The 22,853-nt window shown below is 41.7% G+C and overlaps 1 protein-coding gene across 2 annotated transcripts in view; it reads left to right on the top strand.

Moving 5' to 3' along the window:
• The window catches only part of NEK6 (NIMA related kinase 6), a 157,280-nt gene that overhangs the window by 99,150 nt on the left and 35,277 nt on the right, over window positions 1–22,853 (top strand). For both annotated transcript variants that reach the window (XM_038745818.1, XM_038745817.1), the window contains 3 exons: window positions 11,890–12,000; window positions 17,681–17,789; window positions 20,363–20,470. In XM_038745818.1, the coding sequence (XP_038601746.1) occupies window positions 11,890–12,000; window positions 17,681–17,789; window positions 20,363–20,470 (328 nt within the window). The remainder of the gene's footprint in view (window positions 1–11,889; window positions 12,001–17,680; window positions 17,790–20,362; window positions 20,471–22,853) is intronic.

The following is a 22,853-nucleotide window of genomic DNA, read 5'->3' as shown; positions in this document are numbered from 1 at the left end:
AAAAGAGGAATTTGGGAATTTATTCTGTCCAATTAAAAAAATGCAAACTAACTCACCAAAATTCTGCCTTTAGAGCTCAAAGGGATCCGTTTCTCCTTTTCCCTATATAGATCTTGTTTCCTTATGAGGATTTTTTGCACAGTTGTGCCAGGTGTTTTGAGACAGATTTGTTTTTCTCAAAGGATATTAAAAAATATATGAGGTTGGGGTGCCTTGTGGCTTGATTGCTGATGGATCTAGCATGTTTCATACACTTAATCTGGGACCTCATCCCTTGTTTTATGTATTTATAACAAAATGAAGCACCTATTTGGGAAAATTCAGTGAGTACTTTTTCACCATCCCTGGGATGGCTGACTTGGCTTTCCTAAGGGGAAAGACAACACTCTTGAGTGAGGATGAAATTTTGTTTATTTGTGTTATAGGTTTGATGTTGGCCCTAGGAAAAGACTATATTTTCTCTTTTGAAAATGAATAGAACATACCGTATTCCTCTTGCTTTATTTTCTAAAGAGAGAGTTTATTCAGAATTGCAGTTGTGCATATTTTTTTAAAGAATTCCTCCATTATAATTCCTGAAACTTTTTCCATTACCTCATACTTTATGGGAGGAAGAAACTTGAAGTTTATTATGTAGGTACTGGATCATCCATTGGGAGTTTGAAACTGATGAAGGGGGAAGGCTGTTATGGAAGCAAAATGATGATATGTACGCTGTAGACAGCACTGAATCTAGTAACGATACTACTTAAGCAAAGCTAAATATGGGCATTGTTGAAGAGCTAAAGGAAGAAGTTTATTTTCATTAGGTGTTTTAGGATGAAAAGCATCCTTCAGATACTATCAAAGGAGAAAAAAAATAAGGGGATCCAGAAATAATAGCCACAGGATAAATTCAGTAGCTGCCCAGCCAGCCATTTATCTACTTCAGACACACAAATTCCCTGAGAGGTGCCGCATCAAGGAAGTAAATAGAACAAGCCAGCTGGCATGTGTTTCCACAGAAAAAAAAATGAGAAAATAGAGCCCTAAAATTTGACAGCTGTAAACGTCATGTTCACAGTTCTAGGAAGGCATTAGAAATAAAAATGTTCTAATTCAAAGAGGCATTCAAGTACTTTGACAGTACTTACTGCCTAATGGTGCAGAAAGGCATGCAAGTTTTTTGAATTAAGAGTAAAGGAAACTTCCCTTGCCCTGCAAATGCATCCAGTCCTTATGCTGCTGGTCAACCCCAGGTATCGGTAGTGTGAAGGATAGGAGTTCCTCCTTGGTGCTTTTACACTGCATTTATTCAGAAAAAGAATGTGCAAGTGTGCCAGAATCAAAGGTGAGGGGAAGTAAAATCGTATCTAAGGCGACAGGACAGCCTAGATGGTCAATTATCAGCCTAACTGGATGAGATGACCAGGGGCAACTTCAAATCTGCCTGTGTAAAACTCACCAAGGAGCCAGATGTCAAGCTGTGAATTCTGTATTATCTGAGTTGTGAAAAGGAAAGTGATAGGATATGATCAGGCTGGATAATTAACACAGATCCTATTCACTGTACTACAGTCCTTTAAATGCCATGCTTCCTCCTCTTTTAAATTCTCCACCCCTTTCAGACTCTTTACTTCCTCTTAATGTGCTTGCCATTCAGCAGCCCTCCTGAGGTGTGAAGTTGGGGCATCTCTGGCATGAGGTAGCTGAAGGCGCATGCTTAGTTCTTTAACAACTATCTGGCTTGGAAGAATGGAGAAGGTGCTTCATTGACAGCAGGCTCTGAGACCCACACTATCTCTGGCTTTCGGACATAGAGGCCGACAGGGAGCTGAGTATTAGATTAGAGATTTGGCGTGGCTGGCTGTGTGTTCTTGAGCAAGTCACTTAACATCTCTGAGACTCATTTTCCTCAGTTGTAAAAAAAAGGGGTACTGGAGTAACTCACAAGGTTGTTTTAATTTTCAAACCCCTTTTATTCGCGTGGGGTTACAGTACTTTAGAACTATAACTCAGAACTTCAGAGTTATTTTCAATCATGAGTGGACTCAGATTCCGCATCAGGCCAGGTTGTTTTACAAGATTAGCCTTAAAATGTTTTAGGAATGTTCATGTATGGGTAAACATTGAAGCATTGGAAACAAGCTAAGCATTATTAGAGAATTAATTTGCTGCATTTTTTATAGAAAAGAAACAAAATGTGGCACCTAGTTTATTTTATTGTTAACAGATGCTTTGCGTTTAGGGTAAAAATGAAATTGAGACAAGGAGGCAAAAGTGAAAATAGTGGCAGGGAGTGTGATAAACAAACATGATAGAATAGCAAAAGATAGTGTGTTTGCACCTTGTGGTTGGAATGTTGACCTTTTCAATCACAGACACACCCAAAGGTGAATTTCTTCATCATCAGTGTAGTCTTCTTTGAGTATGAAGGATCAAGCTCTCTCTCCCTCTCTCCCTTCCTCCCGCCTTTTCTCTCTTTCTAGATATAGTATATCTGTATATACTATATGTACACATTAAAATAGCTTACATCGATATGGTTTAAAGATTTTTACATTTAAAACATATGAAGTTAAAGCGAACATTTCCTTTCTCATAAATTGGCTTATATTATGAGGCACCTGAGATGAAACAATAGCATTTAGGTTGTGTAAGAAGGTTTTCTTTTTGTATTTTGGGCTTGGGTGCTCACACCACTGCAGCGATGCTTTCCTCCATCCCTCCAGCAGCTCTGTGAGCTGGACTCCCAGCCCCACTCCTGGAACCAATAGCTTCCACGGCTGTATGAGCCCGGCTTCCAGCCTCCCTCATGGGAGCGATGGCCCCTTCAGCTCTGTGAACCAGACTCCCAGATTCCCTCAACTGAAAAGCCCCTTAATTGTGGTTTTCTGGCGTGCTGCTTCTTTTGAAGCCCACCCATGTTTGCTCAGTACCCACACAACTGAAAAGCCCTGCCCCCTTTTCGCCCCTGCACTCATAATGAAAAGTTGACATATGATTTGGGGACTTGATTCTGTGGTCCAGTTTGTTCCCTGGTTTTGTTTGCTGGTTTATCTATTTCAGTTCTGTAATCACGGTAGCAAATGAGGATGGCCTTAACTTTTATTGTTTGACAGGTAAGAGGTTTATTGTCTGATATTATAATGGAAAATTCAGGAAGCCATTGCCCACTCTGACTAGACTGGTTGAACATTTAAAGTACAATGTGGAAAGTCATTTTGATAAATTATATTGTATTGCAAATGCACAAAGGATGTATTAGTTAATGCCTTTAGAGCATTTCTTTCAAGTGCATATTGTTTCTCAAGTGAAAGGTACAATAAAAATGGATGGATTTTACCCAAGAATTCTGCTTGTGAAAAGCTTAACCAATCACAACAAACTAATTCAAGTTTGTAATGCCAATTTGGGAAGGAGTTTTTAAGGCTATTATGCAGGTCAGCATTTTTTGATAATTTGGTGCAGGTGCAAGCTTTATTCCTGAGGGCCCGCAGGGCAGAATTGTTCAAGGTCTTGTTTGGAGACATGGGAGGAGTTTGGAGGACAGCTTCACTGCCTCTGTCAGTGTCAGCAATTGGAAGGCACTTCCCTCAATGTTGGAAAACTAACAACTTGTCAAATCTATATCAGCAACTCATCTCCTGTTAATTGATAGCTCCCACGTTGGTGATTGCTGTAGCTCCATGTAAATGGCAGAAGAACATTACATGGATACACATATCCTAGATAATCCTAGGCCAAATGAAAAAATATATATTTTAGTTCACGATTGTGTGTCACAATCCGGTCTAAGGGAATAAAATGCTAAGGCTGAGCAGGAGCAACAGCTAAAAGGCATGAGACCGAATAAGGGCAGAGGACTTCAACAGAGGGATTTTTGTAGAAGTTAGAGTGGTAAAATCTCATGCCCTATTAGGAACCTCTTTGTTTTGTTTTGTTTTTTACCTGGGACACGGGAAAATATTTCTGGTTGTGTGTTCTTTTTCTATGATGCAAAAAAAACAATATCCTCGAACCATAGCTAAGACAAGGTTGTATGTGTGTGTACTTGCATGCATAAGAAAGGTATTCCAATGGCCTTTGAAGCAAGAAGTCTCCAGATCTGTTCCTCTGAGATAGTTGGGAGTAACCATCAAAGAATGTAGTAATTCCTCACAAATTCAGTAATAGTTCCATCCATACCCCTTTTCTATCGCTCTTTCCCTCCCATCCTTCCTGCCCCCCACACAAGCTCACACCCTCCTTCCCCCCAAACACACACACCTTCCTGGGCAAACAAGAGAGCCACCCTTGCATATTTTCAGATTCAGAATCACAAAAAAGCATGTAGATTGTAAGCTGTAATAATTGTGGTATTTGTTAAGCACTTACTCTGTGCCAAGCACTGTTCTAAGATCTAGGGTAAATACAAGAGAATCAAGTTGGATGCAGTCCCTGTCCCCCTGTCCCTGCTGGTTAAGGGGGAAGGAGAAAAGTTATTGGATCCCCATTTTACAGATGAGGAAACCAAGGCACAGAGAAGTTAGGTGATTTGCCCAAGCTCAAACAACAGGTTATTAGCAAAGCGAAGATTAGAACCCAGGTTCCTGGCCTGGGTCTTTCCACTAAGCCGCACTGCTTCTCAAACATTCTAACGTGCCTCTTTGTATTAAAATGACACTGACCTTACAGGTAGAATTAGTAATATAAGTTTTTGTTCACCATGAACTGTAACCATGTACTGGATGAAGATTATTTTTATACTATACATTATTATTTAATAAAATAGGAGTAAATGCAATTTAAATTGCAATAGCTTTTTGAAGCAATGCCTGTTGTCTCTGGTGAAAATAGCTAAGTGGTAAGGCAACGTAAATGAAGCATGGCTTGCAGTTTTCAGTGGAGTTCAGCTATGAAGGCCACCTCAGAGAGAAGTGGATTCAGTTGATAGGTTAGCCAGGTTAATATAGGGCCTGATTTCTGGTTTGGGACACTTTTCATGATTTCCTGAGGCAACAAAAGCATCATGGTCTAGTGGAAAGAGCACAGGCCTGGGAGTCAGAGGACCTGGGTTCTAATCCTCCCTGCTGTGTGACCTTAGGCAACTCACTTTACATCTCTGTGTCTCAATTTTCTCATGAGGATTCAATACCTGTTCTCCCTTCCCCTTAGACTGTAAGCCCTGTGTGGGACAGGGACTGTGTCCAAACTGATTGTCTTGTAGTTACCCCAGGGCTTAGACTGTAAGCTCGTTGTGGGCAGGGAATGTCTCTGTTTATTGTTACATTGAACTCTCCCAAGTGCCTAGTACAGTGCTCTGCACATAGTAAGCACTCAGTACATATGATTGAATGAATGAAGTGCTTTACAAGTTCCAAAATTATTATTTAATAATTTTTGTCTGTCAATTATCACTCTCCTGTAGTACAGTTGCCCCATTTCCAGTGATGGGCAATTTTTGAAATACTCTACACCCATCCTAATTTCTACATGTATCAATGTCTGCATCTGTTGAAATGAAAATTTTAGTTAAGGCTATAAATTAGTGCCTAATTTGTGCAGCATTTATGCCTTTGGTTTAATTGTGCCTAGGCATTCCACCAGTTGGTTATGCCTGTTTGATCTCCTATCAGTAATTTCATTCCTCCACACCCTTTTGTCCCTGCCTGGAACAGCCATTGTCTTCTGTGAATTGGCCACATTATTCTAGGTTCTTAAGTAATTTGGGGAAAATGTTTCAATTAGAACAATCCAGAGATTTTTTTTAAATGACCAAGTAGTTTTCAGCAGACGTGCTTGAAAGGAATTTGACAAATCTCCTGCACTGAATCAGTGTTATGAAGCCAAGAAATCAGATGTGCTTTTGTGCTCTGCAGATTCATCAGACTAACTTTCAGTCTTCTGAGGTTTTTTCAACCGTCAAAGGATTTTTGCCATAGAAAAATGGAGGAGAAAACCCCAAAATAAAATGAAAACAAAGAAATAGCTTTGGCAATGTAGTAATAAGCTTCTAATCAGTAGCAACCCTGCCATCACTCTCTCTTTCATTTAGAGATGACTGATTCTTCTGGATCCTTAGTGCTGACACCATTTCTGTGCATACACATGAGGCATTACCTGCCATCCAACCTTTATGCTGTATTAAAAGTGGGAGAAAATGGCAATAACTCAACACATCACTGTGCCTCGTAACATATTCAAAACGCTCAAGTGGTTTTTAAGGTTGCTGTGCAAAGCAGCATAGCTCAGTGGAAAGAGCCAGGGCTTTGGAGTCAGAGGTCATGGGTTCAAATCCTGAATCCACCAATTGTCAGCTCTGTAACTTTGAGCAAGTCACTTCACTTCTCTGTGCCTCAGTTACCTCATCTGTAAAATGGGGATTAAGACTGTGAGCCCCCCGTGGGACAACCTGATCACCTTGTAACCTCCCCAGCGCTTAGAACAGTGGTCTGCGCATAGTAAGCGCTTAGTAAATGCCATCGTCATCATCATTTTTTAGAACAATTTTAGAAAGTAAACCAGAGGAGTTTCTGAAACTGTTGCAAGTCCTCCACCTGGAAGTCACTTTTTGGAACGGACTTGGTTAAAAGACCATTAAATTGAGCAGTTAGAGAATGGGAAGAGATTGACCCTTCAAGTGAACTCTCAGTGGACTCTGGGCCTGTGAATTAAATTATGTCTGAAGCCGAGGGGGAGAGGAAGGAGGGGGCTCAGTCTGAATGAATGAATGAATGAATTCATTCAGACTGAGCCCCCTCCTTCCTCTCCCCCTCCACCCCCTCTCCATCTCCCCGCCCTGCATCCTTCCCCTCTCCACAGCACCTGTATATATGTTTGTACAGATTTGTTACTCTATTTTACGTGTACATATTTATTCTATTTATTTTGTTTTGTTTTGTTGTCTGTCTCCCCTTTCTGGACTGTGGGCCTGCTGTTGGGTAGGGACCATCTCTGTATGTTGCTGACTTGTACCTCCCAAGCGCTTGGTGCAGTGCTCTGCACACAGTGAGCGCTCAATGAATCCAATTGAATGAATGAATGAATGAATTCAACCCCTCTCCTTCCTCTCCCCCTCCTCCCCCTCCCCATCCCCCCGCCTTACCTCCTTCCCTCCCCACAGCACCTGTATATATGTTTGTACAGATTTATTACTCTGTTTATTTTACTTGTACATATTTATTCTATTTATTTTATTTTGTTAATATGTGTTGTTTTGTTGTCTGTCTCCCCCTTCTAGACTGTGAGCCCGCTGTTGGGTAGGGACTGTCTCTATATGTTGCCAACTTGTACCTCCAAAGCGCTTAGTACAGTGCTCTGCACTGCTTAGGAGTAAGCAGCGTGGCTCAGTGGAAAGAGCCCGGGCTTTGGAGTCAGAGTTTATGGGTTCGAATCCTGGCTCCGCCAACTGTCAGCTGTGTGACTTTGGGCAAGTCACTTAACTTCTCTGTGCCTCAGTTACCTCATATGTAAAATGGGGATTAAGATTGTGAGCTCCCCCTGGGACAACCTGATCACCCTGTAACCTCCCCAGCACTTAGAACCGTGCTTTGCACATAGTAAGCGCTTAATAAATGCCATTATTATTATTATTACTTCTTCTCTGCACACAGTAAGTGCTCAATAAATACGATTGAATGAATGAATGACTCAATCAGCGGTAGTTTTTGAGCGTTTACTTTGTACAGAGCACTATGCAAAGTGCTTGGGAGAGTACAGTACAGCAGAGGTGGTAGACACATTCCCTGCCCACAAGGAGCTTGCAGTCTGGAAAGGGAGAACAACGGTCTAGAAGGTATCATGCTGAGATCAAGAAATCTGGAGTGCACATGGCAAGCAATGATCAATCAATCGTATTTATTGAGCGCTTACTGTGTGCAGAGCACTGTACTAAGCGCTTGGGAAGTACAAGTTGGCAACATATAGAGACGGTCCCTACCCAACAGTGGGCTCACATTCTAGAAGGTGAAGACAGAGAACAAAACAAAACGTATTAACAAAATAAAATAAATAGAATAGATATGTACAAGTAAAATAAATAGAGTAACAAATACGTACAAACATATGTACATATATACAGGTGCTGTGGGGAAGGGAAGGAGGTAAGGCGGCGGGGATGGAGAGGGAGAGGAGGGGGAGAGGAAGGAGTGGGCTCAGTCTGGGAAGGCCTCCTAGAGGAGGTGAGCTCTCAGTAGGGCCTTGAAGGGAGGAAGAGAGCTAGCTTGGCGGATGTGGGGAGGGAGGGCATTCCAGGCCAGGGAGAGGATGTGGGCCGGGGGTCGACGGTGGGACAGGCGAGAACGAGGCATGGTGAGGAGATTTGCGGCAGAGGAGCGGAGGGTGCAGGCTGGGCTGTAGAAGGAGAGAAGGGAGGTGAGGTAGGAGGGGGGTCAGTCTGGGAAGGCCTCCTGGAGGAGGTGAGCTCTCAGTAGGGCTTTGAAGGGAGGAAGAGAGCTAGCTTGGCAGATGTGTGGAGGGAGGGCATTCCAGGCTGGGGGAGGACGTGGGCCAGGGGTCGACGCCGGGACAGGCGAGAACAAGGTACAGTGAGGAGGTTAACGGCAGAGGAGCGGAGGGTGCAGGCCGGGCACCCAGAGTGGGTGCGGGGTGTGGTCCTCCTTGAGTGGCATCTGCAGGTGGTAGTCCTTGACCCCATACTCATCCAGCTTGGTGCCCGCCTCGTCCACTTGCTTCCCGGCGGTTGAGGGGATGGCATCCCACACCTCGCCACCCGCGGCCTCATCGTCGTCCTTGTCTTCCTCGTCCCCATCTCCACCCCTGCCCGGCCACCACTTCCACTTCTTCTTGTCGCGCTCCGCTCGGTCTCTCTTGCCCATGACGGCGGCAGGGACAGTGGGGCAGGGGCAGGGATGGAATCAGATGGGCATGTTCCCTGCCCACAGTGAGCCTACAGTCTAGACAGGGAGAAGGGCTTAGCAGGGGGCAGAGTTCCTATTCTGAGATACAGATGAGGAAGTGCTATCAGATCAAGTGGCATGTCCAAGATTGTATCCCTAATCCAGGGAGGATACCAATTTCCTAACTCCTAATCCATTGCTGTTCCTTATTTTTCAAATGTACAATAAAACCTCACGTAGTTCAATGTCGGAAGACATAAATTCATCAAGACTTGGTTTAAATAGATATACTAATCCTCTAGATATACAGAAGTTCATCCCTATAAAAGAGGGTTTAATGAGCTAAATTTAAAACTCAGTAGAAGGTTAATTTGGAGGAAAAGTAGAGAAGAGAGAAATAATGAACCACATTTTCAGCAAATGCTTTGAGGTTTTAATGTCAGCCCCTAAAATTATGCTGGTCATCTAACCTCAAATGCTAAAGAAAACAGTGAAATTGGGGAAAAGTGGAGGAAACTTAAGATGAACTGGCACTGTTAAATGACAATTGGACAGTTAATTTGCCCACAGTTGGCTCTGGGGCTATCTGGCCTAGAGGCTTCCTTATTCCTTCTACTTCAGGAAGCTGGGATTGGAGTTTGCGTTCCTCTTTGGCCCCTGGCAGAAACTCTGGTTAATATCAGTCAATCAGTTAATCAGTGGTGTATATTGAGTTCCTACTGTGTGCAGCGCATTGTACTAAGTGCTTGGGAAAGTGCAGTACATCAGAGTTGGGAGTCGTGTTCCCTGCCTTCAAGAAACTTAAAGTCTAATGGGGCAGGGCAAGCGGACATTAAAATAAATAATAAATACGGAAAATAGAGCATAAGGATATTTAGATAAGTGCTGTGGCACTGGGGTGAATATCAAAATGCTTAAGGGGTACACAAGGGAAGAGTCAGGGAAGAAGAAGAATTGAGAAAGAGAGCACAGTAGACTGCTCCCAACCTCCCTCCTCTTGCTCACATTTTTTTTTTAATTTACAAAAAGCTCCCTGACTCAGTGGGTTGTTTTTTTTCTATGCTGTGTGTTATTCGCTTACTCTGTGTCAAGCAGTATTTTAAGCACTAGGGTAGATACAGATCAAACAGGTGGAACGCAGTCCCTGTTCCACCCGGGGCTCACAGTCCAAGTAAGAGGGAGAACAGGTATTCAATCCCCATTTCACAGATGAGGCAATTGAGGTACTGAGAAGTGAGGTGACAGGTCCAAGGTCACAGAGCAGACAGTTGGTGGAGTCAGGATTGGAACCCAGGTCCTCTGACTCCCAGGTCTGTGCTCTTTCCATTAGACCACACTGCTTCTTAGTGTTTCAGAAGAAACTCATCTCATCTCCCACTCTCCTCTGCGTCGTCTGACTTGCTCCCTTTGCTTTCCCCATCCAACCCCCTTCCTATCTGTAGTTTTATTTCTTTGTATTGATGTCTGTCTTCCCCACTCTAGACTGTGAACTCACTGTGGGCAGGGAATGTCACTGTTTATTGTTGTATTTTACTTTCCCAAGTGCTTAGTACAGTGCTCTGCATAGAGTAAGTGCTTAATAAATACAACTGAATGAATGAACAATTGCATTGGACACATTTTTTCCAAGAGCAAAACCACAGGCTGTGTGAGGTTTTACTTTCCTTTTTTATGCCATTTATTTTGCTCCAGAAGTGTACTAGAAAGAGCCCGGAAAGAGCCCGGGCTTTGGAGTCTGAGTTCATGGGTTCAAATCCTGGCTCCGCCACTTGTCAGCTGTGTGACTCTGGGCAAGTCACTTCACTTCTCTGTGCCTCAGTTCCCTCATCTGTAAAGTGGGGATGAAGACTGTGAGCCCCCTGTGGGACGACCTGATCACCTTGTAACCTCCCCAGTGCTTAGAACAGTGTTTGGCACATAGTAAGCGCTTAATAAATCCATTATTATTATTGATACCATTGCTTATGATTAGGTTTGCCATTTAAATTTTCCTAACAGGGAATTAGAGGGACACTGTAGGACAGAGATCAAAACTAAGGCTTTGTAGAGTTAAAGAATAAAATTGTTCTCAAACTGTGTAAGAAGTGAGTCTGGAGGATTGGGAGCCTAAAAGTAAGGGACGAGAGATTAGCTGGTTAGGGGGAAGTTATTACAGACCTAGAAGATCCAGAGATTGAGAAGTGAGAGGAAGGAATGTTAGAGGATGTCCAGGGACACTCTTGATTAGGGCAGGTGGATCTGCTGGGGACTGTGGGGTTTTGGATTGGAGACAGAGGCAGGAGCATTACCCAAATAATATTAAACCTTGACCATTTTCATTGACAAATGAAATGCTAACTTATTCTCAGTTCTAGGTTAGAAGCAGTATGGCCTAGTAGAAAAAGCACAGGCATGAGAATCAGAGGACCTGCGTTCTAATGCAGGTTCTGCCCCTTGTCTTCTGTATGACCTTGGATAAGTCACTTAACTGCATAAGTACTTACTATATGCCAGGCACTGTACTAAGCACTGGGGTAGATACAAGCTAATTAGTTTGGTCACAGTCCATGTCCCACATGGGACTAACAGAAATTTTTACAGAGGTAACTGAGGCACACAGAAGTTGTGACTTGCCCAAGGTCACACAGCTGATACGTGGTGGAGTTGGAATTAGAACCCAGGTCCTTCTGACTCCCAGACCCAACCTGATTAATGTGTATCTACCCTGCACTGAATACTATTATAGCACATAGTAAGGGCTTAACAAATACCACAGTTATTGTTGTTTTTAGTACCCTACTTGGTCAGTATACAAAAAGCAGATCTTCTTACCGAATAGAGAGGGTTGTGGTGATTGTTCCAGCCCCATTTCTAAGACTTAACACATGAATCATGGCCACTCCACAGGATTATAGGTGGACCTTCATCAAATCTCTGATCTTTTAGAGGAATGCACTGGGGTGAAGTGTAGGGGTAATGGTTTTAGTGAGCACTGATTTGAAGATGTGTTTTTTGGATATTGTTACTGAAGCACCATCCTGTCATGCTCTTCCTTTACCTTGTTCACTTTCTCTTGCTTTCCCCTTTGCAGCAATTGAACCACCCTAATATAATTAAATATTTGGATTCTTTTATCGAAGACAATGAACTGAATATTGTCCTGGAACTGGCAGATGCAGGCGATCTCTCTCAGATGATTAAGGTAAGCACAGATTTATTCTTCACACATAGAGATTGACAAATTATTCATAAAATGTAGAAAAGAGGTACAAGAAGACCTGGAAACTGGACCTTATTGCAAGCTTTTTTCCAATACATTTGAAGTGGGTATTCTCTTTCTTTGAATGTAGTTTTGCTGTAGTTTAATAATGCCATTAAAATTTCTAGGTGTGTCTAAATCCTTTGGTTTAAAGAGACTTGAAACTCAGGAAACAGTCTTCTCACTTTCATAAGGCTGAAGCACTTCTCTTGTCTTGAGAACAAGGCAACACACCCATAATTTAATTAATCTTTTGTCTAGACACCTGGTAGTTGTTTTCCAACCAGGCTTGGATCATTTAGCATTAGAGAGTATGCTGAGTGAAATATTTTTATCATTTTATAAGGGTCCTTGTAAAAATAAAAAGTGACTAAGTAATGAGCTCATAGTTTGGGGTGTATTATTTAGACTGCAAATCTTCTGAACAGAGACCATGTATAAAATTTGTCCTTCTGACAGCATCTGGTGAATTCTTTATGGACAGGAATCGTGTCCACTAATTCTGTTGTGTTGTACTCTCCCAAACACCTAGTACAGTGCTCTGCACTTAGTAAGTGCTCAGTACCTACCATTAATGGATTGCTCTTTTTGCCTTATTGGATGCCTTATCTAAGGTGGCTAAACACTAAGCAATTTCTTACAAGGGCGTATAGACGTTTTCGAAATATTTTTCTCAGTTTTAGATTCTGATCATTCTAAAGAAACTGTTACATCCATTTCAATTTTTGTTGCTGAATTTTTCGTTGTGCCAAAAATGGGCTTATTGATTATGTACATGGCAGAAAAGCATAGTCTCTGCTCAAAGACCATAGAAGTGTTATCAGATCTACAGTAGCCAACTACCATAGCAAAACACACAGGAGCCAAGTAGTATAACATACAAGAGCGGGGACAAAATTCTTCCAAACTACTCTGCATTGAGTAGATCTATATTAAAAGTATTATTTCCAGTTTTGGTCCTTGCATTTTAAAACAGTTGTGAAGTAACTGGAGATAGTCTAGAAAAGAAACAATAATGATTAAAGGGGTAATAAAAATATCGTTTGAGAAAAGTTGAAAGGATTTAGGGGTGGTTAACCTGAAAGAGAGGTTTCTTAAAATCAGTCAATCAATCTGTGGTTTAATTGAGCACTTATTGTCTGCAGAGTACTGTACTAAGTGCTTGGTAGAGTGCAGTAGATAAGCTTGCTGTGGAAAGGGAAGTGTGAATACTAACTTTGCTATATCATACTCTCCCAGGCACTTAATACAGTGTTCTGCCCACAGTAGTGTTCAGTATATACAATTGATTGATTTATCCCTGCCCCTAATGACTTTTAGTAGAGACCCTGATCAGTTATTCCTTAGTCCACTGAAGTCTAAACAGTAAGAGATGGCCTTAAATTAAAAAGGGGTGTGAAGACAAAAGGAAGAATTCCTTGACTGTAAAAACATTTTTGGATGATTGAGGAATCTCTTCCCTTGAAGGTCTTTATTATTTATTGATATTAATGTCTGTCTCCCCCTCTAGACTGTGAGCTCGTCATGGGCAGGAAGTATCTGTTATTGTATTGTTCTCTCCCAAGTGCTTAGTACAGTGATTTGCACATAGGAAGCGCTCAATAAATATGATTGAATGAATGAATGAATGAGATTACATATCTGCTTATACGATTCGTTTGGCTTACTCCTTCGCCAACCAGGTAACAGGAGGCTGGACCAGATGTCTTCAGGAGACTTTATCCAACCTCAGGATTCTATAATTTATCCTCTCTCTCTGTGCCTCTCTCTCTCTCCCTTCCTTCCCCTCCCTTTCTCTTTCTCTTTCCACCCTCCTTCTCCCCCTCTCCCTTTCTACCCCTGCGTTTTTCTCCAACTGGCCACAGGAGCATTCTAAATGAATCAGAATTCTTTGTTTCACATTCTATGGGTCCTTTTCTCTTTGCTCACTGATCTTTGTGTTCTAGTCTTGCAGTACCCATCAATAACAAGTCTGTGCACCACACATGAAATTTTTGAAAGTTTACTGACTTTCTTTCAAAATATGGGAAGCAAGTGGCCCAATGGAAAGAGCAAAGGCCTGGAAGTCGGAGGACCTGGGTTCTAATCCCTGCTCCACCACTTGTCTGCTGTGTGTGATCTTGAGCAAGCGCTTAACTTTTCTGTGTCTCAGCTCCCTCATCTGCAACATGGGGAGGTGCAATGCCTGTAATTCCTCTTAATTACTGTGAACCCCATGTGGGACCTGATTATCTTGTATCTACCCCAGTGCTTAGTACAGTGCTTGGCATATAGTCAGCGCTTAACAAATACAATTACTAATAAAGATTTAGGATCGAAGGAAATGGTCATTGCTCAATTTTCTCCTGGTTCCCCTCTCTTGGGAGAACTGTATTATGAAATACCAGCTTTGCCACCTACTTTTATATTTCCACTGACATATTAATGCATTTTCAGAGATGTTACTCTTCACACATAGCCCCTGGGAGAACAGATACGGTATATCGTGTTTGTTTCAGCTCTCCTTTCATATTTCACGTTTGACCATCATTATTCTATGATTATTTTAGGGCAACAATTTTGAAAAGTTCACCTTTTTATTGTTGTCATACACAACATTCTAATAATAGGTTTTTCTTTGTTGACACAAACTAAAAGTTGCTCATTTTTACTTCAGAACACATTAACCATAATAACCTTGCTAGCCATTAAATTTGCACAGTGTTGTTCTTCATTAGTTACCTTGTCAGTCCAATATAGCCAGTTGCAAATTTTTTTTGCAATAAATAGTTGGAGGTTTCTCAGGTGTAGTAATTTTTTTTAGATAACAGAAATCTGGACGTGTCCTGCTGGGGACATAAGCAGGTCAGGTCCTATGTTTCCTCTGAGCTATTTTTTTTATTGTCCAGAACCCAGCTCCCGTGATTCTCTTGCCACTCCGGCAGGACATGACAATGGTGAGGGAGGAGAACAGAACATATGAAGAACAGAAGCTCTTGAGTGGCCCGCAAGTGTGTAGGAATGTTGCAATAGTGTCAGGAGGGCATAGTGTCATTACTGCAGCAGTTGTTGGCAGGAGCCCACAACCAGCCCTGCAGTAGTAAGGTTGCGTCCAAGTGCAAAAAAAAAATGTACCTTAGGCTTGCTGGTAAATCCATGCAGCCAGAGGCTGCACATCAGCCCCTCAGTGTTTGATGTGCTCTTGTAAAAGAGGAGGTGTGGCACCTGTAAGTTAAGATTCTTTAAGTTATGGAAAGCTGAGAAGGTGCTTTTCAAGTATCAGGTTTGCCACATGTAATATATTCTGCTTTTCCCCCAAAAGGTTTGTAAAACATGGAAAAATGTGGGCTTTGTTAGGCAAAGGATCTGAAATCCTGACAGACCTTTAATATTGGATTTCAGTTTACAGTAACCTACTTTTGAGTCATTTTTGTTGTGAAATTCATTTTTAAATTTTTGAATTAAGATACTCCAAAATGGCTTGTTATGGCTAGCTCCTTGGATTGTAACCCCCTTTATAAAAGAAAATTGTAATTCTCCTTTATCAATTTGGCTTGTATTCCTTATTTAATAAAATGGCATTTAGGGTAAAATAAAAAATGCAGTTTGAAGGGGCCTTTGTAATAATCAACATAGTTTTGAGTGACTCACAGAGAAAGTGCTACGTAGATGCAAAACATTATTAATTCATGTTGTTTTTACTCCATTCTAAGGGTTTAATCAGTCTAGCTCACCAGGGCAATGTGGGTCACAGCTTGAATGCTCAAATACTGTAGCTGGCTTTTTCCCCCCTATTTTCATTAAGAACATTTTCCAATTCAGATTCTGAAGATACCTCCTCACTTTATAAAACCACTCTGCCATTATCTGGTCACTTATATGTAACATATCTTAAACCTCTACTTCCTGTGTACTGCCCCTCTCCACCCACCCCAAATATGAGACCTTTAAGTCTTGCGTCCTGTTTTCACATTCATTTTTCAAACACCTTTAACCCATTTCTAACCTTTCTATCCATCATGCAGAGAGGAATCTAGGAGATGGGTTAGGAGCATTAGCAAATGATTTCCCAAGATTAACAGTCACAGGGAAGAGAAACAGACTTGGAGTGATCAACTGCTGTTTTTAAACAAAATGCCTGAATTAGTTAATGGTTGCTTACCTTACCTATGTTATTCTGGAAATGGTTTGCCACTGTTGTAAAACCCAAGCTACCCAAGTCAAAGTCACCATCCTATTTCCTTTAGCATCATCCTGAGCCCTCGCAGTTCGCCCTAATGAGAGATCCCCCAAACTCAGTTCACATCCCTGAACCAGAGGGAGTTGTGTTGTAAACAAAATCATCCAGTCGATGTTTCCCCATTTCCCCCCTACCATCATCAACTTTTCCCCCTTCTGTAGCCCCCTCTTTTCTTCCAAGAAAGAAATCAGCAGCTTCAGAAAGACAAGTAAGAATAACAGTAACAGTGTTCTGAAGGTGCGAGAGTGATAAAACCAGGGACTCTTTGCCATGCCCTTGTCTCCTGCATTATTTATGAGGTATTATAAAGCTGATGTAACTGAATGTTGCTGCATAACCCACTTGAGAATTTCAGCTTTCTGGTAAATGTCAGGCAAAGCTTATTGGACATGACATTTAGAAAATTACCACTTGTGGTCTAGCATATCCTCCCTTAAATACTTTAATGAGAATTAAACTAATATTATGGTGTAAATAACACTTTAACCATCTCCCTTTGTGGTTCTTCTTGTCTCCTCCTCTGTTTTGATTTTGAAAGTGTTGCATGCTGTCAGATTTGCCTTTTGGTGAATCACACCGTCACGCCCTTATGCAGTTGGGCCAGGACACATGATTGTTTTGGTTATTATGTGTGATTTGGAGAAAGACTTTGCAGCGTTGTTTCATCCCAAAGACCATTTCAGCAGGTAGCAGGCATCCATGTCCGACTGAAAAGGGCCCTAATGCCATTGCCGACCCTACCCAAGCTACAGCCTCTCCTTCATGAGGGTCTTGATGAACTTCTGACAGTCGGTTACTTGTTTATAAGTTCAGGTTGTGGTTAAACTGCTTGCAATGCACTTCAAGCCGGGTCGTTTAGCAGTCCATACCGGATACTTCCCATGTGCTTGTGTAAGAAGGAATGGATAAAGCATCTGATCTGATCTCCAAATCAATGAAAGCATTATTGGGCAATTTTTTAATGGAAAAAGCTGGAAAAACTGGCTTTAAAATGTTAATTAACTACAGAATAGTAATGAGTATTATCAGAAGAAATGTTTTAGTCTTAAAAAGCATCCTTGATTACTTAAGGCAAAGTAATCCCAACATTTGTTGTTTTGAGGCACTAAATATGTTTCACAAGGTAATTAAGGAGATTAATGCTAATTATAATTGGTGTCCATTCAAAAATGTCAAACCTCTTTAAGCATATTTTTCATAATGGTTGTTAATTAGTCAACTGCATTGAAGTTTACACACACAGAGAAGGAGTTAAATGTTAATAGTCAGACAAACCAGGCTGCCAACCAGGCTGTGCAATGTGAGCAGTCAGCGGCTGACTTCGCATGAATCCCGAAAGGAGGTGGAATGTCACTTTTCTTTTTTAACTGATCTTTCGGTTTGGTTTTGTTTTTTCCTCCACAGTTTTTTAAAAAGCAGAAACGGTTAATCCCGGAAAGGACAGTGTGGAAATATTTTGTGCAGTTATGCAGCGCTGTGGAACACATGCACTCCCGCAGGGTGATGCACAGAGGTAGCATTAATTCGTTCTCGCTTTTCACTGAATAATAATATAATGTTCCAATTAGTAAGCGGCTGCATTCAAAAACAATTATGCTGATGTTCAGCCAGTGCCTGTGTAGAGACACACTGGTGCTTGCAAGATGGATTTCTCCTTATGTTTTTTGCCTCATTGTTAAAGGATTCAGACTGCAGTGAGCACAGTGTTATGAAGATGAGCTGCTTTGTATTCTAGACACTGATATTAAGTAGAGTGTCAAACCTGCCATTAGCAAAGTGTCAGAAGTAAAATGCTGGGACTGGTGGATGCCGTGAACTCTACAAACTACACTTCATTCTGCTTGGTACAGAGTTAAAAAAAAAAAAAAGAGCTCATGGGGCCTAACCAATTTCACCACGATTCCTGTAGTAGTAAAATGTTGGCCATTTTCTTACCACTTCTCCTTTTCACTTATTCCTTAGTTTTGTCAGACACTGGAATAAAAGTGGAATGGTTTCCTTAATAAGAGGGAAGTCTTTTCTGCAGGGTTACCTAAGAAATTCCAACACACTGCAAGAACCAAAAGCCCCACTCACCTCCTTGTGAATTCCTGTTCTTTTGTAACTGGAAAATCACAGTTGGCTGAGGGGCCAAGAAAGGGAACGCCGCTCACAGGAAGAGTCTCTGCCTATAGCAGGCCTGGTACCTAAAAGCTATATTCTCTATCCCAGTCCTCTTAAAGGAGGAGGAATCCCTGTGGCATGGATATGGGAAAGACCTTTGCCCAGACACCAGAGTTGCATTATAATGATAATAATAATAATTGTGGTATTTGTTAAGTGTTTACTTTGTACCAGGCACTGTACTAAGTGCTGGGTTGGATACAAGCAAATTGGGTTGGACACAGCCCCTGTCCCACATGGGGCTCTCAGTCTAAATCCTCATTTTACAGATGAGGTAACTGAGGCCCAGAGAAGTGAAGTGACTTGCCCAAGGTCACACAGCAGACAGGCAGCAGAGCTGAGATTGGAGCCCATGACCTTTGACTGCTAGGCCCGTGCTCTATCCACTACGCCATGCTTCTGTTCATTAATGCTGCTTCTGCATTATGTGTCCGACCCGATTCCCTTGCATCTGCCCCAGAGCTTAGAACAGTGCTTAGCATATAGTAAGTGCTTAACAAATAACACAATTATTGTTATTATGTGACAGACGGAATTCTGGAAGTAATGGAAATTGCAACACAATTAGGGGAGGAGTGGATATGGGGTGTACCTGGTAGCAAGGAAAGAGTTGAAGAAGTGGAGAGGCTTTCCCTCTGCAGGCAACATCCAAGCTGTTCCCATTCCTTAACCCAAAAGTAGTGGGAGTAGGACCTGGGATCGAAATGCAGGGATTACTTTCCCACATAAAGGCTTTGTTGGTTGGCTGTTTAAACATGTGATAAAAAAGAAAAGTCCCCAAACACACCTTTTCTGATGAGATAAGTGGCAGGTTGGCTCACAGCTGCCTTTGCGATGAGAATGCGACCACACAACAGCCAACTCTGTGTGACTAAAATCGGTGGGGGGAAATGCACCTTTCTCTTCATATAAACAGAGGTTTCGGGTATCCTATCAAAACAGACTGTCAGCAGTGTGCTAGGAAAGATCATTCTAACAGAGTTCTGGAATAAATACAGTGCTATAGCAAATAACCCACTCTGTGACAGGTTGCAAAATGGGATTCTTCCCCAAGGTGGGAACTGGCTGACAGCTGATTCTCCCTGAGGTCCCCCCTCAATTCCCACCTACCCCTCAAAATCTCTCACAACAAATGCAGGAAAACCTAGCAGCTAGGATCAACATCACCTTTTATACCAAGTTAAAAAAAAAACACCCAACCACAAGTCTATGGTGGATGATAATTGTTTCACAAGGTATGATTAAATCAGAAGTCAAGAGTGCACTATGAGGATTTTGCTGATGGATGTTCCAAATGCAATATTAGGATTTTTATTCTAATCAGACCTATTTTTGACTTATTAAATGTCCCGGACCTTGAGATATCTGGTCTTTTGTTACAGAAGGACTAGACAGGAAGTGTGTAGTCCTGGGTTGTTAACAGCATGGACACCCTCCCAAGTGCTTAGTATAGTATTCTGTACACAGTAAGTGCTGAATAAATATGCTTGATTGATTGACACTCAATCAAGGGAGAGGTGGGCAAGTTGCCTTAACCCCCACTTTCCCCAGGGTTACAATAAAATCAGTCATATTGTTTAATTGTAAATTGTTGGAGCTGTTTGTATAAGAGCATTGGAAGCATTTACATGTTCTAGAATGAGTAAATGCCATACGAAAAGGTTACCTTTTGTATAAATCGTCCTGCATTTGCTTGCATATAGCATTTTCCACCCTTTGGCTGCCGCTGTTGGGTTGATTCACATTTTTGTGAGGAGGGGTGGTATCAACATTGTTATCTTAAAGACAGTCGAACACAAGCAGAAATAAGGCTCTTGTTCTCTGAGGAGAGATTTTGTTCCCAGTTCGTTTGAGCACTGGGACTCAATAATTCATTGGATTCTGACCTCAATTTCTTTTTTCCCCCTTTCTCCTTCATTCCAGACATAAAGCCTGCCAACGTGTTTATCACAGCTACAGGAGTTGTGAAGCTGGGAGATCTTGGACTGGGCCGTTTTTTCAGCTCAAAGACCACTGCAGCTCATTCCTTAGGTAAATAGTAATCAGAGGAAATACCCCCTCCATATAACATAAAACCCTACACATCAGGCCCAGGAGCTTTAGGTAAAAGTTTGTGTGCCTGGAGTCAGGATCATGTCAAAGCTAATATTTGGAGGAGTGATTTTTGTGTGGCTTTTTCATTTTAAGCACGTAAGGATGATTTGGATATTTAGCTATATAGTTATTTAGAGGCTGAGTCTGCTTGATAGGTGTAGGTATGGCATCCATGATGGAGGGGGTCTGCAGTTGTCTCCTATAAGATTCTGACAGATAACGAACATCAGGAGGAAAAGCAAAACTTGCTTTCTTCTCACTGGATCCTTGAGAGTTTAGCAGGTTTCCACCCCTCTTCAGAAATGATGCTCAGATCTTTTCCTGGGGTGGGACAGAGCTAAATAGCATCGGACTTGGCAGTGGGCACAATCTACATCCTTTCAAATGAAACTTATCTAAACTACCCAGCTACTCTTCCACTCAGCTACCTCAGCTATAAGAGCTTTGGATTTTTTCAGTTTGAGTTGAAAATGCCTCATATTTTTATAAAGTTTCTCAGTGTTGAACTCGTACCATGTCCCCCTTGATGACTCAGTAAGCAGCGTGGCTCAGTGGAAAGAGCCTGGGCTTTGGAGTCAGAGGTCATGGGTTCAAATCCCGGCTCCGCCAATTGTCAGCTGTGTGACTTTGGGCAAGTCACTTCACTTCTCTGGGCCTCAGTTCCCTCATCTGTAAAGTGGGGATGAAGCCTGTGAGCCCCCCGTGGGACAACCTGATTACTTTGCACCCCCAGCACTTAGAACAGTGCTTTGCATGTAGTAAGCACTTAATAAATGCCATTATTATTATTATTATTATTATTATGACTCGCTGTGGAATTTACCCTTAAGCATTCAGATGAACAAAGGAGCAAGGTCCTTTCAGGGAAACCTTCTGACTCCTCATGCGAGCCAGGAGATTGCTTCAATACTGTCACTGTAAACTTTTGTGGGGTTCCTACTGACACTGAGTACCTGAGATGTTTAAGAGGAATTCTTATCAGTGTATTACCTAAGTGAAGATTTTCTTCGACTTTTGACCTTACTATATTAAGCCTAAAGTAATAAGTGCATTCTCAGCGTACAGAAGGTGAAAAAGAAGTAGTAGCCACACCTACTTTCCAGTTCATTGGTTTCCTGTCCCAGTTACTGCCACTCTCAGAATAGGTCGGTGGCACTTTGGGAGGAAGGGCTCTTACCTTTGACTCTAGGAAAGTCAGTGTGTTCTCTGACCAGTCGGGTGGGGACAGAGGGAAGTTGCCCATATGGTGCCCCTCAGGACCATTGTAATGCCTTCTTCTCTGGCCTGCCTGACAAATGAGAATGGTGGTGGTCATTCAGCCAGTGCCTTGACTGTTAGTTTTTTTCACATCACTAACGGATGGCAGTTAAAATCCAAATCCACAAAGCGGGGAACCTTGAGTATTAGTGTCAGCATTCTGTAGACAATCATTTTAGAAATTGCCCCCACATCAATTCCCCCCCACCCAAATAGGATCGACTCATTTTGGAGGCCTGTAATTCCAACAAGAAAAGCTACCGTTAAATGGTCTAGTTCTTTCAGGAACAAGTTTAAGAACTTGTGGCTCCTCCTCCAGAACCTAATTTATGAGGATTTTATGATGGGATAAACCACCTCCGAGTTAATAGAACCCAGAAGTGACAAGAAAAAGCCTCCCAGTTTTTTTTAAAGTTCTCTTTGGCTCTGGATTGTAATAGGAACACACCAGTTCTGACTGCCAGTAATCGCTGCCCTCTCTGATGGCTGTCGTTACTTCTCACTGAGAAGTTGTGCCATTTGTTTCTGTGGATCATAGTTTTTTATGGAATTTCTTTATGGGGGGATTATTGCTGAAATGGGTCTAATTGTTCCTCAAGTTTTACCTGGTGGTTAAATAGAGACTTCTAAAAAGAACTGAAAGAAGTACAAATCGAGGCTCCAACTTAATGTTATAATTAAAATATTTTATCGTAATGTCATGGCATATACCTTTATGTGCTGTTAAACATTTGTATTTAAATCCAGTATAAAGTAATATAGTATTTTGTGCTTTTTGTTCCCATTTCCAGCAACTTAATACCTGCATTAAAGCCAGGAAAGAATCATGTTGAAATCTAAATAATTTGTTGCTAAATATAAACCTCAAGTTTCAAATAACTTCAAATATAAAATTTGTGTAGGTTCAGTAACTATTCTGTCTCTGTAATGCAATGCAACACTAGTGATTTATGGATTATTACCCCAGCACAGTGTAGCGGGTAATTTTAGCCCTGCACCTTAGTCATACACAGTCCATGTCCCACATAGGGCTCACAGTCTTATTCCCCATTTTACAGATGAG

The sequence above is a fragment of the Tachyglossus aculeatus genome, chromosome 4 (genome assembly GCF_015852505.1).
Source record: "Tachyglossus aculeatus isolate mTacAcu1 chromosome 4, mTacAcu1.pri, whole genome shotgun sequence".
Taxonomy (NCBI): Eukaryota; Metazoa; Chordata; class Mammalia; order Monotremata; family Tachyglossidae; genus Tachyglossus; species Tachyglossus aculeatus.
Note: the sequence above shows the minus strand (reverse complement) of the source record. Positions and strands in the feature narration are given on the sequence as shown.